The sequence below is a fragment of the Asterias amurensis genome, chromosome 21 (genome assembly GCF_032118995.1).
Source record: "Asterias amurensis chromosome 21, ASM3211899v1".
Classification (NCBI taxonomy): domain Eukaryota; kingdom Metazoa; phylum Echinodermata; class Asteroidea; order Forcipulatida; family Asteriidae; genus Asterias; species Asterias amurensis.
Window position 1 is genome coordinate 11,233,541 of NC_092668.1, and position 16,262 is coordinate 11,249,802.

At 40.1% G+C, this 16,262-nt stretch overlaps 1 protein-coding gene across 1 annotated transcript; it reads right to left on the reverse strand.

Moving 5' to 3' along the window:
• Positions 1–80: 80 nt before the first annotated feature.
• LOC139952948 (UDP-glucuronosyltransferase 2C1-like) lies at positions 81–9,686 on the reverse strand. The gene is made up of 5 exons (XM_071952285.1): positions 9,526–9,686; positions 6,622–7,562; positions 5,726–5,942; positions 4,403–4,622; positions 81–2,764 (listed from the first exon to the last, which is right to left on the reverse strand). Exons 2-5 carry the CDS (start codon positions 7,558–7,560, stop codon positions 2,515–2,517), a joined length of 1,626 nt encoding a protein of 541 aa, XP_071808386.1. The 5' UTR covers positions 7,561–7,562; positions 9,526–9,686; the 3' UTR covers positions 81–2,514.
• Between the last annotated feature and the right edge of the window lie 6,576 nt (positions 9,687–16,262).

Below are 16,262 nucleotides of genomic sequence, written 5' to 3' on the forward strand. Positions count from 1 at the left end.
ATATGAATTCCTTATTATGTAATGTCAATCAAGGCTTAAGTTCGAATTCTGATGAAGTGAGCCCTCTGTCGAAGAGCTGTTTGTCACGTATCTAACATGTGTCAAATTAGTCGGGTGACCACATGGTTGACAAAGATGTGAAGTTTGTACTTGGTACTAGTAGATAATCAACCTGGTGATTCATGAAGGACGAATACATCGTTGTTTACCATCTTGGGTAAGAAGCTTTACATTTTCATTCATTTTCCTAACGTGTTTTCGTCCAGCAATGCTAATTAATGTAGGCAAAAACTGGCAGTCGAGGAACGCTTTAGGCGTTAAAGACGAACGTTCGTCACCACGTGGAGCGTGTTTTGTTAAATCGCCCTCTGTCATTCGTCTAACTAATCCTTGGCCCAAGCACGGCACACCAACGCCATCCTCGTTATTTGAACGAAAGAAATAAACCTGCTCATAAAAAGACCGTCATTCATCTTGATGATCTTAATTGTTTGTCCACAAAACAAGTTAAAGGCAGTGAACACTATTGTATTGGTAATTACTCCAAATAACTATTATTAGCATAAAACCTTACTTGGTAAAGAGTAAAGAGGAGTAATTTTCCATGAATTTGATTTCGAGACCTCTGATTTAGAACTCGAGGTCTCGAAATCAACCATAAAACCTTTCTTGGTGACCAGTAGTTGGGAGAGGTTGATGGAATAAAACATTGTGAGAAATGGCTCCTTCTGAAGTGCCATAGTTTTCGAGAGAAGTAATTTTCCACGAATTTGATTTCGAGAACTCAATTTTAGAACTTGAGGTCTCGAAATCAACCATCTAAACGCACACAACTTCGTGTGACAAGGGTGTTTTTTTCTTTCATTATTATCTCGCAAGTTCGATGACCGATTGAGCTCAAATGTTCACAGGTTTGTTATTTTATGCACATGTTGAGCAACACCAACTGTGAAGGCTAGTCTTTGACAAATACCAATAGAGTCCACTGCCTTTAATACGGTTGCTGGCTGTAATTAAGCTCATTAAACCTGTAGAATAGAAGTTTGAGATCGATCGACCACCGTTACGGGAGAGCACGTGAGAGCACCGATTACACATTATTTTTGCATGACACCGATTTAAAGGGACACACCGGCTCACCGTTTACGCAATTTAGGGGTGTAGAATCATAAATAATTTTTTTGTAGATGGTTGCTGTAAAAAAAACCATCAAAATGTCACGTATTTAGCGAAAAATGATTTTAAAAAACCAAAGCGGCCACATAACAAGCTTCCGTTTCACGGACTCTTTGAATGTCAATCTTACGTTAGTTTGTCACCATTATTTACATTTTGTAGCGATAATTTGAATACATGATCTTTTTCGTCAATTATTCGTAAATAATTTTGTAAAAAAAAAAGATTTAAATTTGGTTAAGTAAGTTACTTTTAGACGGCTGAAAGTAAAACTAGCCCGGAAGGTCACGTGATTGTTTGTACCACTTTTTGGTTAGAACAATCACGCGACCTGCGTTTTTGTCTTAAAATGCTCAACAACGGCTAAATTTGATGATTCTTTTTAAGGACTGTTCTTCTTCATTCCTGGAAATCGTTGAAGTCATAGCTCAGTCTATTTTGTAGCCCAAATAGCCCAATTCGGCCGGTGTGTCCCTTTAAAAAACAAACAGTGAATAAAACGCTTACTCTGTGATAAAGCCATATTAGTTTCATTTATTACTCATAAAAAAGACGTTTCAGACATAAATATTTCAAGGGTAGTTTTCTTCGATCATGATCATTAGACCATTTAAGTTGTATGTAAATCTTTGGTCATAGACAATGCTCCAGGCAAGTTTTTAGTGGTACCAGCAATATTATACATGTTCCCCAGGCATAATATAACTAAGGTACCAGTGGAAAGAGCCGGAGCCATGGCAACATCAATCAAATCTTGAAATATTTGCTGGGTATAAGCTTTGAGTCATGTTAACACAATAACTCTACATTTGAAGAAAAAAAAAGAAAAAAAAAAGCACAAAACAAAAACCGTTAATAAAATACTTGTTATAGTTTCACAATCAGCATCTGAAAGCACACAACTTCGTGTGACAGGGGTGTTTTTTCTTTCAATATTATCTCGCAACTTCGACAAAAATTGAGCTCAAATTTCCACAGGTTTGTTATTATAGGCATATGTTGAGATACACCAACTGTGAAGGCTAGTCTTTGACAATTACCAATAGTGTCCACTGCCTTTAAAAACTTGTATTTTTTAAATTGATTAAAATCGGTCGCTAAACGACCACTAGGCGCGAGAAAAAGGTTCAACTGTTGTTTCCTTTGTTACAACTGAACATGCAGTTGTTTACTTTTTGTTGATGCAGTAACTTATTTTGTTGTTGATAATCAGAAATCTAAGATTAACTACAATAAAACTTATTAATTTTCACCTCTAAATATTTATAAGGAAAACAAATTTAAAAGTTTGTTTAGGACTCGATTGAAACTGCAATAATGTCCATGTTATAATAATTATTATATTTTTTTGTACATTTTTCGAATAAATAATGATGAAAGTTTCAGTAACAGTATGAGGGATATAACGCATACTCCGAGAATACAGGTTAACATAAACTGTAGAACGGACAGGTTTTGAGCTGGAGGCAATTTCAAATGATCGCCGCCATGTTTCATCACGTGTTCAATCCAAAACGCTGCTGTGTCTATCGGTGAGGGCGTCTTAGCCTTGAATATCGAAGAGAGATGACGAGAGCTCTGGCTGTAGCTGTGAAATTCAAAGAGAAAATTAGTAATAGACCTTTCTTTTGCAACGTCATAGCCCGAGTTTTTGCCAACCCAGATTGGGAAACTATAGAAAGCCATAAGTGCAAATCAAGAAGAGATCGCTATTTTTGGTAACAATGTTTCAAAATTTGTTGATGTTGTTTAAAACAAAGCAACTTATCATGAGAGGTATTTTATTTACATGAAAGTTTGCAGAAAATGTTGAATTTTGTGGAAACATCTGTTTTTACGATCGAGTGTTTTACTAACATTCGGCCGACCATGCCAACCAAGGCGGTTTGTTTATCAAGGTCAATGTCATCATGTTAGACTGGTACCCTACCTTTATCCGCAGTCATAAAGACAGGTACTTGAATGCCAGAACTAGTGATTTCACGGAACAGTGACAAGGGTGCAGGGGGTTGACCTATGCTTGGATGAGGCAACCACTATCTGACGTAATACGAGACTCGAGGTTTGTCGTCAAAGTAGTGAGAGTAATTTGCTTTAAAATTGGATTGATTTTATAATTTTAGTAAATAAGCGTGGTGTTAATACTCTAAACAAAGAAATAGGCTACTTTTGACTTATGGTGGTCAATAATTACTGTTTGAGGTATACAAACAAATGATTTACTAATCCCATACTATAATCATGGCACACCTGTCTTTATCCGTAATAATACAATATTTCTACAAGTGGTAAGACAGGGACTTGCTTGTCAGAACCATTGATTTCATTGGATACCATGGTTTTATTGGGTGACGTAAGCTTCCTGTAACTGTGTTTGATTGGTCCGAGGGGGACGTTTTGCAGCTTCACTTTCAGCCGTCTGCATATTGATGCATGTCGGGAAATGATAATGGACGGGGATTGACCCAGACTTGAGGCCCTATCTCTCTGGCGTCATTCGCGAGACTCGAAGTTTGTCGTCAGATGTTCCAGGCTATAATCGTGTGTTCTGCAAGCATGGGCTTATTGAAGTAGCGTCAAAAGAGGGCGCTGTATGTTAAATTTATGCACTAGGCTATGGTTTTAAAAGAACACGTTGCCTCGATCGGTCGAGTTGGTCTTTGAAAACCGTTTGTAACCGTTTGGTATAAAATGGATTATGGTAAGAAAGATGTTTTAAAAGTAGAATACAATGATCCACACAAATTTGCCTCGAAATTGCGTGGTATCCTTTTACTATGAGAACTAACACGGTCGGCCATTTATTTATGGGAGTAAAAAAATTGACTCCCATAAATGGTCGACCGTGTTAGTCGGCGAGGTAAAAAGAAAAACCACGCAATTTCGAGTGGTACTTGTGTGGATTATTATATTCTACCTTTAAAATATCTTTCTACTCACATGCCTTTTATAACAAACGCTTTTCAAAGACCAACTCATCCGATCCAAGGCAACGTGTTCCTTTAATCTTTGCTCTTACTGCCTGTAACTGAAAGTGTCTGTCGTTTGTAGCAGTGTCCTGCCGTTGGACTTAATTGCAAATGATGTTGTTGTCATTGTAAAAAAAACAATAAAAAAAAACAAATCAAACTTTACACGCAGAGGGCCCGATGTTTCAAAATAAAAAGGTCGGGCGCCATTTTGTTTTAAACAATCTCAGGAGTATCACAATGTTCAAAAATCTCACCTGGGTTGTGAAAGTACACTTTCGATGGCATCCTTAAGAATAGTTCCTGTAAGTGTTGGCATGGCTAGCTTGACAGCCATGCCTCTACACACAGCGAGATCTGCTATTTTGAACATGTCCGAAGCTAGCGGTACCAGCACCATCGGCACGCCGTGATATATCGCCTCCTGTACGGTACTCGTCCCGCCGTGATTCACGAGAAGTTTCGTCTTTGGGTGACCTAACATAGTCCGACGAGAACAATCAATCTCATCAACAAGGAGTATGTGTATGATAAGTAGACTGACATCATCACATCTTTGCCAGTGAATTTGTTTTTGTAACCCGTTCAATTTATGGAAGAGTGTATCCAGTAATGTACCAGGCTGGTTTTATCAAATTAATCTTGGTGTGTTTCTTTAAACGCAGTGGACACTATTGGTAATTACTCAAAATGATTATTGCCATAAAACCTTTCTTGGTGACGAGTAATGGGGAGAGGTTGATGGTATAAAACATTGTGAGAAACGGCTGCCTCTAAAATGCCATAGTTTTCGAGAAAGAAGTAATTTTCCACGAATTTGATTTCGAGACCTCAGTTTTAGAAATTGGGGTCTCGAAATCAACCATCTAAACGCACACAACTTCGTGTGACAAGGGTTATTTTTCTTTCATTATTATCTTGCAACTTCGACGACCGATTGAGCTCGAAATTTTCACAGGTTTGTTATTTTATGCATATGTTGAGATACACCAACTGTGAAGGCTAGTCTTTGACAATTACCAATAGTGTCCACTGCCTTTAAAAGATCATTACAAAGGCGGTTTGCAATACTATTGTATAGTTTTTTTGTGTTTGCATCAAGAACAAAGCAATTGTCAGTGAGTGTTTCATAAATCGAGGACAGCAAGACATTGACACGAACCGGGGTCAAATTTTATGGTTCTGTTTTAGCGTAAGCAAAGAATTGCCGCTTACGGAGGCAGGGAATTATGCGCTCAAATTCGTCATGTGCATGCCTTTCACGGGTCGGTGAATTTTGGGTCGTGCGCGTGCCAACTCTATGTTTACGGGCATTCTTCGCCTACAGCCCAGAAATTCGCCGCTTGCACAGAAAAATCTTTACAAACATGAAAACAAAATCCTGCGAAGCCAAACAAAATCTTGCTTTATAGCAACAACAGGTTACCAACCACCATTCCATAAAGTTTACAATGACGCAACATGTAGCCCCTCTCATTTCTTGCTTTAGCAAAGACACTTCTTTAAAAGCAGTGTTATCTGCTACACACAGCTAAATTTGGCCCTGTTCTTGTTGCATGGAAACGATAAAAACTACTTACCAAGAATGTCATTCATGGACAGCCAGTTGACAATCATTGTGTTGTTACCAACGTGGGTTGGTGCCTTGTCGCGTAACAACCAAATGACACGTTGTCGGAGTCGGGATATTGCTCTTGCGATGTCGTCGAGCTGTTCATCACCGAAGGAAAGTGATGTACCAAGAGAGATCACGACGACGCCATGTTGACCAGAGCCCTCAAAAAACCTCTCAAGGCTCTGCAAAAAAAACCAAATAAAGCATCGTATAACACTAATAATGCAGATTCTGAAAAATAATACGGGGCGCTATAGTTTATGATGCCGTTGTAATGGTGGACTTTGTTCCCCGGTGTGTTTCTCCCCGTTTTGGTAACTTGATATCAGCCATGTTGAGTCAAAAGATGGCGCTATCACTTTATCAGGCAGATTGCATTTGTATAAAGACAAATTTGCTGGGGTGTAACCGTTTTTCACATGTTAGCAAGAAAACAAGGCGGCCGTCTTGAACGTTCACCATGGATTTGCATTGTGACGTCATTCATTTCCGTGCAGTAAGCACGTGAAGGAATAGCATACCTTTAACCTTTTTGTGTGCTTACGGTAAGCAGCCCTATATGAATTGGAAGTTGCATAGTAAACACAACATCGGCCATTAAGCAGCTCTATGAAATTGGGCCCTTGGCTAAATTTCACAAAGATGTTTATTAAGCAGAAAATACTGCTGAGCAAATTTCTACGCTATTAGCATACAATGGGTGCGGCACCAGTCACACGAATGTAATCTGTAGGGTCCCTATTGACTTTTGGCTGGTAACCAGTTTCTGCTAAAAGCAATATTTTTCGCTACCAAACAAGTTGTACAGGTTTTAAGAAATTGAGCCCTGTAGAGTGTTTTTATATAGTAAGTCATACAAACCTCATTAAACGGAAGCGCTGGTCTCGCTGTAATACCACCAACCTGGATAAAGTTTGGCGGCAAAGGGCTCGGTAAATCCTGGACGTGCACGTCGGAGTTCACTAAGTGGAGCCAGGCTTTCTTTATAAGGTCATTCAGTGACAGGTCGGGTCGGATGCCATACTTCTCCTTAACCTTTTCAAAAAGGGATAGTGTGTTTCTGTCCACAAGATGGCTGCCACATATGAAACAGATGAAGTTGGCGGTTCTCTCTATGAATGACATGTCATCACAGAAAGGCATGTACGGCATTGGCATGAAGGATGGATAAATGGGCTGGCCGAGCCATCGATCGTGATGAAGGATCTGAAGCCCTTGCGTTGCATACTGAATAAATGGGATGGAAAGAACCTCAGCAAGAAGAGGGGTGCATAAATTAGCCGCCGGATCGCCAATCAGAAGGTCATAGTTCGAGTTGTTTAGTCTTGTTACAAGTGTTTCGTTGCCGAGAAGTGAATCGCATTCGTCAGATGCCACTTCCCATGGGTTTGAGGTGGTGGTCGACGACTTGCCAAATACTGCTTTGATTGCGAAGTTGATAAGTCGTAGGTCTTCGCTTGATTTGGTTGTTATTTCTTTCTTGAATATGTCGACGTGTTCATTGAAAGTTGACTGGTTCAGCTTTCCGTCGTACATTTCAAATTTGAAATGACTATCCCGCTCATGTTTCTTGTGTGTAATCACTGGATTCGACACAGGAACCAAGAACGTGACTTGGTGATTTCTTTCCGTCAGTACGCGCATAACTTCTCTGAAGTTCATATAGTGGCTGATGGTGGAGGCTACGGATGTAGTAAATAGTATGCGCGAGGAATCAACCAGTGGGAGAGCAGCCCAAAACACCAATCCCAGTACAACCAAAAGTCCCCGAATGGAGACATGACCGCAAGCCAAACCCATATCTGTTTTAGAGAACATTGAAAAAATGTTGAATAAAATTATGTGTGAAAGTCACAAATTTGAGCAATAAATAACAACACCCACAATGACTTTCAAAACAAAATATAAAGCTTTTGAAAATGTTTTAGTAATTTTTAAATTAAGAAATGTCTTATAGATGTAGTTACAGACCTTCATTAGAACCATACAAATGTATAGTAAAGGTTGTACGCGGTCCTACGTTCATACACATCATCCTCTAATAAAATACAACACATCTCTATCTGATGACCAGTCTATTCGTTTATCTTCTGTCGGTCCACTCATTTACTTTCCCCCCTCTGCTTGTCCACTTGCTTTACTCTTTTCACTCTGCCGGTCCACTATCTTTCGCTTTCCCCTCTGCCAGTCCACTCACTTTACTCTGCCAGTCCACTCACTTTACTCTTTTCCTCTCTGCCGGTCCACTCACTTACTCTCCCCCCCCCCCGGTCAACTAACTTTCGCTTTCCCCTCTGCCAGTCCACTCACTTTACTCTTTCCCTTCCTCCAGTCCACTCACTTACTTTTTCCCCTCTGCCAGTCCACTCACTTACTCTTTCCCCTCTGCCAGTTCACTCACTTTACTCTTTCCCTTCCTCCAGTCCACTCACTTACTCTTTTTCCTCTGCCAGTCCACTCACTTTACTCTTTCCCTTCCTCCAGTACACTCACTTACTCTTTCCCCTCTGCCAGTCCACTCACTTTACTCTTTCCCCTCTGCCAGTCCACTCACTTTACTCTTTCCCTTCCTCCAGTACACTCACATACTCTTTCCTCTCTGCCGGTCCACTCACTTACTCTTTCCCCTCCCCCGGTCAACTAACTTCCGCTTTCACCTCTGCCAGTCCACTCACTTTACTCCTTCCCTTCCTCCAGTCCACTCACTTACTCTTTCCCCTCTGCCAGTTCACTCACTTTACTCTTTCCCTTCCTCCAGTCCACTCACTTACTCTTTTTCCTCTGCCAGTCCACTCACTTTACTCTTTCCCTTCCTCCAGTACACTCACTTACTCTTTCCCCTCTGCCAGTCCACTCACTTTACTCTTTCCCCTCTGCCAGTCCACTCACTTTACTCTTTCCCTTCCTCCAGTACACTCACTTACTCTTTCCCCTTTATGCCAGTCCACTCACTTTACTCTTTCCTCACTGCCGGTCCACTCACTTACTCTTTCCCCTCCCCCGGTCAACTAACTTCCGCTTTCACCTCTGCCAGTCCACTCACTTTACTCCTTCCCTTCCCCTTCCCTCGTTTACTTTTTTCCCGCCGCCGGTCCACTAACTTTCGCTTTCGCTTTCCCTTCCCCCGGTCCACTCGCTTCACTAAATTTATTTCCCCTCTGCCGGTCCACTCATTTTACTGTTTCCCCTATGCCGGTCACTTCACTTACTCTTTCCCCTTTATGCCGGTCCACTCCCTTTCACTTTCCCCTATGTCTGTTCCATTCGCTAACTCTATCCCGTCTGCACAAAGCGCATCGTTTAAAGGCAGTGGACATCTTCGGTAATCAAAAACCAGTATTCTTACATGGTGTATCCCGACAAATGCATAATATTACAAATTTGTGAAAATTTTGATTCAATCGGTCATCGAAGTTGCAAGAGAATAATGTAAGAAGAAGAAACAACTATGTTGCACTAATTGTTGTGCTTTCAGATGTCTCAAAAAGGTTCTGGGCAGGCTTTTCTGTATTAAATTTTAGTGAGAAATTACCTCTGTCACAAAACTATACGTTTTTACTGCAGAGGGGGGCCGTTTATCGCTGTGTTTATACCATCAATAGCTCTCCATTGCTAGCTAAAAAGCATGTTTTTATGCTAATACTTATTTTAAATAATGACCAATATTGTCCGGTGCCTTTCAAGTATAAAATGGTTAAACAAAAGGATTTACAGTTTCCTACCGGTAAACCGATTAAAACCATACACCCGAAAAATCGTGCTTACCTTCTCTCTCAAAAAAGGAAATTTTTCTCAAAAGTCTTCGAAGTCGTGCAGTTGCCAAGATTAGAGACCTTTAGATTTAAGTGAACGCGGACTTCGTTCACGTTGTAACGTTAGCCTTTATTCAAGGCGCTTCGCTGCGTCGCTACTCTCGCTCTTTCCTTTTCTTGAGTGGCATGAGTGACATCTAGGTGCCGCGTGCGCCTTTATAAAGGTTTATACGTTCACGTCGAGCACGGCTGTGGTATTTCCGAACGTACGTCAAAACCACAGTTTTGGGGTCCTCAACTCGTGCAGACAACATTGGTGACGACTTGACGCATGCGCAAAGCCTCAGCAAGATGTAGTCACGTGTCAGTCGACGTCTTGGATGCGAAACCTGAAGCTGCATGTTGTCTGCACGTTGTGTCGTATGAGGCGCCAATTGTAAACTTGTTATTTAACGATGTTATTCATATAACGAGGTACACGTTCACTCGAATCTCGTTCACTCGAATCTAAAGGTCCCCATTATTAAGTCTAAACATGCAAGGCTTCTGTAATGTGCGGGCTGCCTTTTATATATTATGCTTTTTTGTGCTTCGGTGACCTTGGTTATGTTCCACTTGATTAACCACTGAGGCGTGTCGGTATGATTCAGACTAACCCAGACTACCCGCAACCAACCCAAGCCCTGGTGGCCGTACACTTAAGTATTGTATCAGTGACGTCCTGGATATCAGGGTCCATTTCTGGGGCGCAAATTTTCAAAGCTTCTTAACTCAAATCTTACCTGCAAGAAACCACTAATTTCACATTTAGTATAATACGAAATGAATTATCACCGATGTCACCGAAGCATAGAGAAAGGATCCTACATAGGGCTTGCAGCAACCCATGCGTTAATAAGCGTATATTTGCTGGGTTTGTTTGTCTGTCTGTCTGTCTGTCTGTCTGTCTGTCTGTCTGTCTGTCCGTCCGTCCTTCCGTCCGCCCGCCCGCCCGCCCGCCCGCCCGTCCGTCCGTCCGTCCGTCCGTCCGTCCGTCCGTCCGTCCGTCCGTCCGTCCGTCTGTCTGTCTGTCTGTTTGTTTGTTTGTTTGTTTGTTTTGTTGGGGGGGGGGTTGTGTGTGGGGGGGGGGGGTTAAATCTGTGATCGTTTTCTAAGCATTTTTTTACCGTTCCTTTCAGTACCAGCAATATATACATGTAGGCCCTACATTCTTAGGCATACGATATACGATACAAGGCCGGAACCAAGCCAACATTGATCAAGTCTTCAAATGTTTGCTGGGAGGTTTCGAGTCAATTTAACACATTAAATCTACATTTTGAAAACAAATAGTAAAGCAATAGTATAACATTAAAAGTTAATAAATTACTTGATTTACATCTGCAAGGTGTTGTGGGTTTATTGCAGTATTTACTTTAGTGATAATTGTTAATTCGTTGGTTTTTTTTCAAATGGCGACCGTAATGGTTGACAAAATTAACCTAAAAACTGCATTGACCTGCGATCGTTTTTTTGCGTTTTTTAACTTATTTTTGAAGGGATTAAAATCGGTCACTAAACGACCACTCGGCTCATGAAAAAGTTCAACAGAACAGTTTTGGGTATCCGTTTTGTCCAATAAAGTACCGTTTTATTGATAAAGTTTCCAGATATTTGTTTTGATTATCAGAAAACTTAGATTAACTACAATGAACCTTACTAAGTTTCACTCATAAATATAGCAGTAGCAATATTTTAGGACTTGATTGAAGCTGACAAATCGAGCAGACGTGTAAGATTTTGTTAAGATTTTTGAAATTCACGCTGATTTTCGACCGTCGATTAAAACGAAAAGACTATAACTGGCTACATGATCATTTTCTGTAATATTGTCCGTTGAATTTTGATTCATTATTTAATAAGGCATATTTTATTTTTGGGGTAAATTTTTCTAAGGAATAACGATGAAAGTTTCAGGAGCATTGTTGTTACCAACCAAATTTCCATTTGTTGCATATTGCTTGTAACCGGTATTCAGCTGTTGTTTGCTTATCCTGAAAATCACGTGGACATTTTGTTGGTAATCCTGTTTTCATCAAAGCAAAACATTTCATGGTCAGTAAATTTTTGTACTCTATGTAATTTGGCCCAGGTTTTGAGCTGGAGGCAATTTCAAATGATCGCCGCCATGTTTCATCACGTGTTCAATCCGAAACGATGCTGTCTACCGGTGAGGGCGTCATTGCATTGAATAATGGGTGCGTTCGTTTAGCTTCCCTGGGGTGGATTTCACAAAGGTAGTCCTAACTTAGGACTAGTCCTAGGCAATGCTAAGAGATAGGACCAGTCCTAAGTTAGGATGAGTTACTGGTCCTAACTTAGGACCAGTCCTATCTCTTAGCATTGCTTAGGACTAGTCCTAAGTTAGGACTACCTTTGTGAAATCGACCCCTGGGTCGACACCGTCGTGTGGCGTTTTTTCTTTCCAGGACGAACGTGTGCAGATAATTACCCACGTGGTCCTAGAAAAAAAAACCGCCACACACCGGGGTAGACCCAGGGCAGCTAAACGAACGCACCCTATATCAAACAGAGGTGAAGAGAGCTCTGGCTGTAGCTGTGAAATTTAAAGAGAGAATTAGTAATACGCCATTGTCACCATTTTAGACCGGTACCTTGCCTTCATCCGACGTTATAAAATAGGTTCTTGAATGCCAGAACCAGTGATTTCATTGGATACAACATGGAGGTACCTCCATACCTCCATGTATACAATGATTTCATCGGGTAATAAAGCACGGTTCAGCTGCCCTTTTGGTCGTCTGCATATGAATGTAGGTGACAGGTTAAATGGGCGGGGATTGACCTACATGTATAGGCTTGGATGAGGCCACACTCTCTGGCGTTACGAGTCTCGAAGTTTGCTGTCCAAGTAATGGGAGTCACTTGCTATAAAATGAGATTGTTTCTAGAATTTTAGTAAATAAGCGTGGTGTTCATATACTCTAAACAGAGAAGTAGGCTACTTTTGACTCATGATGGTCAATAATTACTGTTTGAGGTACAAATAAATGAAGCATGTACTCTTTCTTCGAAAACGTTTGGAAAGTTGCTTGACTTTTCTATAAACATGGAGGTACAAAAGGCCCATATGAAATAGACTTATTCTAATTCATAGACCCTAATTTGGTCTTCGCATTCTTGGTTTGATTATGGTCTACAGCCGCAGGACAAGACGCCCAGGCACATTTAACACTTGCGCTACATTTTAGGTGTTCCCCAAGTCTTGTAGTCGTTCGAACGCTCGCGTCACAGTAACGCCATAAACTGTGAGAGACAGGTTTGATTTGTTCATGTGTCCAATCCAAAACTTCGCTGTATCTACCGGTGAGGGCGTATTTGTAGAGAGAGATGACGAGAGCTCTGTCACGTCTACGGCCTTTTTCGAAACCATGGATTCATGGATTCGGCTTGATACTATAGGCTCCGTTCTCTCAATTGTCAAAACAACCGCGGGGCCAAGCTAGTCGGAGCCGAATCCAAAGCCAAATTCAGTCGTTTCGAAAAGGGCTATATCTGTGTAGTTTGAAAGGGACAGTTTAATACTAATCTCATGAATATAATTTTGTCCAATGGTCATGTGTTCCGCAAACATGGGCTGAAGAGGGCGCTATATCAGTTGAAACTTCTACGCTGACAAAAAGCTACCGCCACAGGTACCGATCCCAGTTTGAACTTCACACAGCTTTTATGTGAGGATGCAGTTCTAAATTTCAGTAAGAAAAGGTATCTCTTTGTTTTTCAATTTCATCCTGTCGAAATACCCTTCTTCCAATCACCGGCACTTTCATGAACGATATTCCTTTGTTCTTGACCTTCTATCATGGTTCTTCACATGTGCAGTTTCCAAACATATACAAGCCGCCACTCGCTGCACTGCACGGGCAGAGCTCCCCTCATGTCGTGCTTATAAAAGTATTAGTGAAACCATGTTGTTTGTTTGTTGTTGTTTGTTGTTGCTCAGACTTAAAAGCGATTTTTTTTAATAGCCTATGAATTTGTGAGGTTGAACCGTGACCATGGCCGATTTCATATATACCTTTTAAGCTGCTATTGGAGCTGCTTAGGGTATACTTTTTGTAGGACAAAAACACAATGTCCACAGAATTACACTAAACTTACGCAGTTTGAAGATGATAGTAGAAAGGGATAACTTTCCGTATGGCGCCACCACTTTTTCACTCATTTTTACAAAAAGGGATATCTCATTGAGGTAAATTAGATACTATATTATTTCATATCGAATGAAAAAGTGGTGGCGCCATTCGGAAAATTTTCCGTAGAAAGCTTCCCAGAAAATTATTACTTGCTGAGGTGCTGTAGTTTTTGAGATATGAGTAAATCAATGTCATGAACATAATTTTCGTCGCAGTGATCATGAGACGAAAATTATTTTAGTATGAAAAAATGTTTTTTCATGACGTTGTTTTACTAATTTCTCAAAAACGACAGCACCTCAGCAACTAATATTTGAAGGTATGATTGCTACTATCATTATCTTCGACCTCAACCGGTGTAAGTTTATTGTAAATCTGTGGACATTGTGTTTTTTGTTACAAAAAGTACCCAAATCCTTTGAGCAGAAAATATTGCTTTCAAATTTCTGCCAACCAGGAATAAGCAGGATACCATTCACAAATTGTACATGTGACACGGTATATGGCTGGTAACCTAAAGGTAAGCAAAATTTAGCTGCGCTTAGCTACTTTTGTATGCTTAAACAGCTCTATGAAACTGGGCCCAGCTTAAGTACAAAAGGTTGCTAAGCACAACATAATTACGCTTACCAGAATCAGGTCAGCCACACTACCATGTCCCAAGAACAATTGCAACTACCCAAATAATAATAATAATAATAATAGCTTCCATTTATAAAGCACATAAGCAGCGGCATCAATGCGGTAATTGTTTAAAAATAAGATAAAAAAATTTGAAGTTGAAACAATACCTGATACTGATTTTGTTCACGATAGACAAATGCTCCTTTAGGTTCGTAAAGTCTTTCAGGTACCTTCTTTGATTTCCCCACTAGCTGAAAAAATTGTCGAGATGGCGTCATGTTTTAGAAAAGAACTTTTCTCTTCATGTCAAAATGTGTAGTGTATTCCGGATTGTCAAAGCACGACAGCTTGAAGTGTTTGCTGCACAGCGCTGGAAAAGACATCGGACCGGACCACTTTGCAAATTGACCCCATCTTTAGTTGTTTTGCTGCATCCAGCAGCAACTACACCTGGTCGACATTGCCAGAAAAAAAGCTTTTTCGAAACGTACAAACTCACGACTAGGACTTGAATGTACTTGCACATACGTGTGTTCAATGTTCGATCGAGGCAAAGTTGGCCTTGATTGACGTCACAAAAGGGGTAGGCGGAGTCACCCCACACACTTTTTTTTGTTTTTTTACATAATTATCATTAAAAACAATTACTCAACAAAATATTTTATTGTTAAGAAACATATACTCTAATGTCTAATGTTTGAAGAAAAATTCTATTTCCAGGTGACTTTAACATTCTGGAGCTACACATTCAAATAGAAAATCTTAAAATACCTTTTGCTACATAACATATTACGCTACACACTCTGCTCATTTCTTCTTAGCAGAAAAGTTGTTTAGCAACATTTTCTGCTCAAGTAGTTCTATGAAATTGGGCCCAGGACTTGCAATCTGAAAGTTGTTGGTTCGAACTCACATCATGCACCACTGAAATTTCAACTTTTTTTTAGAATGAGAAGCGGCAGTAACGCTTCTCAGATTGCAGATTAATCTTCCTCGGCGTGCACATATATAATTATAACCTCTCCAGATTTTCGGCAATATCTGAAAAACCACCTTTTTAAATAAAATTTTCCCAGGTTAGTTTCATGGTATAATAATAAATCTACAACTTTATAGGATTTGAACAAACATTCCAATTACCATAAATATGTAACCCTGTCCTAGAATGTGTCATAATGTGAAAGGCTAGATACTCAATCTTGCCTAATAAACTTTAAAGGCACTGGACACTATTGGTAATTACTCAAAATAGTTTTAAGCATAAAACGTTATTTTGGTAACAAGTAATCGAGAGCTGTTGATAATAATATAAGACATTGTGAGAAACAGCTCCCTCTGAAGTAACATAGTTTTCGAGCAAGAGGTAATTTTCCACGAATTTGATTTTGAGGCCTCAGAATTAGATTTTGAGGTCTCAAAATCAAGCATCTGAAAGCACACAACCTCGTGTGACAAGGGTGTTTTTTCTTTCATATTATCTCGCAACTTCGACAACCGATTGAGCTCGAAATTTTCACAGGTTTATTATTTATGCATTTGTTGAGATACACTAAGTGAGAAGACTGGTCTTTGACAATTACCAATAATGTCCAGTGTCTTTAAGGCAAGGTATATCATTACCTTTGCTGTGAGCTCTTTACAGCAAGATATTGTTTACATGCGAGTTAATCATTAACAATCCTGCCATTGTGCAAAATGGCGCAACAGCAAAACACAACACTTTCATGAAATGCATTGTTTGCCCTGTGAAACCAAACACAGCGTTAATAGATCCGGGAATAAATACTGCAATTTAATATAGATTATAGAGAATTGAGGGGGAAAACGTCACCAGATACCAGTCGCCGTAAAACAGGATGGAATTTATTTGTGGATTTAGTACACTTTGAAGGAGTCCAAAGTACAACTGGGTGTGTTATGTTAAGTTATA